Source organism: Cicer arietinum, chromosome 6 (genome assembly GCF_000331145.2).
Source record: "Cicer arietinum cultivar CDC Frontier isolate Library 1 chromosome 6, Cicar.CDCFrontier_v2.0, whole genome shotgun sequence".
Classification (NCBI taxonomy): Eukaryota; Viridiplantae; Streptophyta; class Magnoliopsida; order Fabales; family Fabaceae; genus Cicer; species Cicer arietinum.
Genome location: NC_021165.2, coordinates 37,848,463 through 37,851,831, shown reverse-complemented (window position 1 = coordinate 37,851,831; position 3,369 = coordinate 37,848,463). Strand labels below are relative to the sequence as shown.

Genomic DNA, 3,369 nt, shown 5'->3' with positions numbered 1-3,369 from the left:
TTGACATCCAAATAAAAAGGAACATGGGCAGCAGCAACGATTCGCCCATTGTACAAATGAATCAAGACATCTTTGGAGATGAGTATATTGAGTACCTCGAAAAGGAGCAAATGTACGATCTTCTCGAACATAAGGAGCTGAGTGTTACTGTAATCAGCTTGTACATAAGGTAAAAAATACTTTTAATTGCATTTATTTGTAATTAATTAAATGTATTGGTAATTAATCTAGTTTAAAATTTTCATTGAAGGTTTTTGTACGAGAAGGTCGTGTGCACGAGGAAACTGTCAAATAAATACTCATTCTTGTCTCCGCATAAGATGTCGATGTTCAAACTCGATCCAGACAATGTAAAACACTACATTGTAGATATGTTTTTAAGAAATAAAGAAAGTGATAAATTGTTCTTGGCACCATATAATTCAGGGTACGTAATTTTATCTTTTTTAATTGATGAGAATTTAATTTATTAGTTGTCTATAAACAAAATTGCTTAACCAATTTTTTGTTGTTGTAGGGCACATTGGGTGCTATTTGCAATCAATGCGGTCTCTGAAGTGATATACTATTTGGATCCCGTGCACGGCGATTACACCAATCACCCCGGAATAAAGAATATGCTCGACACGTAAGTAATATTCATTTATTTCTTACATATATATATTTATATATATATATATATAAATATATATATGTAAGAAATAAATGAATATTACTTACGTGTCGAGCATATTCTTTATTCCGGGGTGATTGGTGTAATCGCCGTGCACGGGATCCAAATAGTATATCACTTCAGAGACCGCATTGATTGCAAATAGCACCCAATGTGCCCTACAACAACAAAAAATTGGTTAAGCAATTTTGTTTATAGACAACTAATAAATTAAATTCTCATCAATTAAAAAAGATAAAATTACGTACCCTGAATTATATGGTGCCAAGAACAATTTATCACTTTCTTTATTTCTTAAAAACATATCTACAATGTAGTGTTTTACATTGTCTGGATCGAGTTTGAACATCGACATCTTATGCGGAGACAAGAATGAGTATTTATTTGACAGTTTCCTCGTGCACACGACCTTCTCGTACAAAAACCTTCAATGAAAATTTTAAACTAGATTAATTACCAATACATTTAATTAATTACAAATAAATGCAATTAAAAGTATTTTTTACCTTATGTACAAGCTGATTACAGTAACACTCAGCTCCTTATGTTCGAGAAGATCGTACATTTGCTCCTTTTCGAGGTATTCAATATACTCATCTCCAAAGATGTCTTGATTCATTTGTACAATGGGCGAATCGTTGCTGCTGCCCATGTTCCTTTTTATTTGGATGTCAAGACACGCCCCGTATTTACCAAGGCGTGGCTGACTTTTATTAGGAGCAGCAGCAGCAGCGACCGATTTTCCCCGATCCAGATTTTTTGTTGCTGCAAGTTTTGCAGCTTTATTACCCTCCAGCCTTTGTAGTTTGGCAGCCCTATTAACCTCCAATTTTTGAGGTCTGCTGCCTTTTTTTGGCTGTAGGGGTGGTTTATTTATTTGGACCTACAAAAATGAGGTAAAATGTTAGTTTATTGAATCTGAAAAAATAAAAAACCTTAGGCAATAAATGTGACAAACCTTTTCGGGAGATGTAACTGATTTGTCCTTGGGAATCTTTTTTTCGAGGGCAACAAGGTGTGTGGGCCATGCCACGTAACTGCCAATAGCGTCGCTTAAGAACTTCATATCTCCATCGTTGTCCGGTATGGGCAACGGTGCAGTTGGTTCGAAAGCAACCGTAGGCGATACTTTGACATGGCCCGCGGGGATCGGAATATTGTGCAATACTTCTCCCGAAGTATTGTGCAATATTCCTTTTCCCACCTTCCGTTGAGTCGGCGAGGACAAGTATAGGACACATGTAGTGACACCCTACATCAATAGTTAAAACATAAGTACAGTTAATATATAAGTTTGTTTAATACATAAGTAATTACATAAGCAAGTAAGTAGTAAGTAATTAATTACCTCGGGAATACTCTTCAAACCGACGTTGCAACTCCCGGTTTCACTCTCCATTTGTATTTCAGGTTGGAGCTGAACCGGAAGTTGCTTGTCTTTATTCGTATTCACCAAGAGTGCCACTTGCTCCGATAAGATTCTGAGCTTCTCTAATACTTCCTCGTTGGAAGGTTTTTGGCGCTTCTCTTGAGGAAAAAAGCTTTTGGGAGTTACGCCAAATCCTTTCCCCCTCACTCGACCGGAATACTCAGGGACATTAAACACTTTCCCAAGAATGTCCCTGCACGTATCCTTGTTGCCCTCTTGAGTTTCAGAACTTTGTTCAATAGTTTCCTAAAATACATGTAACATTAAAAAGATAAGTTCAATAGCATTTTTAAAATACAATATTAAAAAATATTAAAGTGATAATATACTTACACAAAGTTCTACAACTTTCTTGACATTTTCATTATCAACCACTCCTTCTTTGTTAACACGCGCTTCCTTCCATAAGATATGACGACCCAAGGGTTGATCGGCTTGGGTGTCTTTTCTCTATTCGTTAAAATCATAAACAAAATAATACAAATTAGTTACACACTATAGTTTATAATACAAATTACAAGTGATGTTTAATTACTTACAATTTTTTGTTCAAGGCGTGCATATCCCATACGTGATTTCTTGTATGGGTGTTTTGGGTTGCTTGCCCGTTCGCGATTTGCCTTACTAATATTCTATATAAAAAAAAAATAGCAATTGTGTAAAAATTTAAAATACGCTACGAATATGAATAATAAAACACAAATGCTAATAAATTAATCACTTACGACAAACGCCGGGTCAGAACGTTTGGAAACAAATGCACTCCATTCATCCTTTGATATATAATGTTGATATATCTTTGGAGGTTCAGCATTTGTGTTTCCTTCTCTATCTTTTAGATAGAAATTTGAGAGATGGGATCTAAATCCACGATGGATTTTCCCAGCAACTCTCAAAACATATGACTTTCGTTCCTCATCAAGAACAAAAGTGGTCTGCAATGAAAACAATTATAAGTAATGTATTTTACAGAAAAAAAATTATAAATGACAAAAGAGTAGATCAAAATATTTACTTGAATGTCATTCCAGATGATATCTTTGGCATCCTTCAACGCCTTATCTCTCCAGTTGTCTATTGTTATTGGGACATTTTGACGAACAACAGCCCCAATGTAGCTTACAAACATGGAGCTGTTGGGGTCAACTGGCTGACCACTCTCGTTCCAGCCAACCTAATAAACTCATATAGTAAGTACATGCCCTAAACCCTAAAAAAAGATAAAAAAACACACAGCAAACAGAGTATATATAGTATACCTCAAATT

At 35.4% G+C, this 3,369-nt stretch overlaps 1 protein-coding gene across 1 annotated transcript; it reads right to left on the bottom strand.

Moving 5' to 3' along the window:
- Positions 1-1,912: 1,912 nt before the first annotated feature.
- LOC140920869 (uncharacterized) lies at positions 1,913-2,715 on the bottom strand. Its single transcript, XM_073369786.1, has 3 exons — positions 2,642-2,715; positions 2,436-2,552; positions 1,913-2,348 (listed from the first exon to the last, which is right to left on the bottom strand). Exons 1-3 carry the CDS (start codon positions 2,669-2,671, stop codon positions 1,938-1,940), a joined length of 558 nt encoding a protein of 185 aa, XP_073225887.1. The 5' UTR covers positions 2,672-2,715; the 3' UTR covers positions 1,913-1,937.
- Between the last annotated feature and the right edge of the window lie 654 nt (positions 2,716-3,369).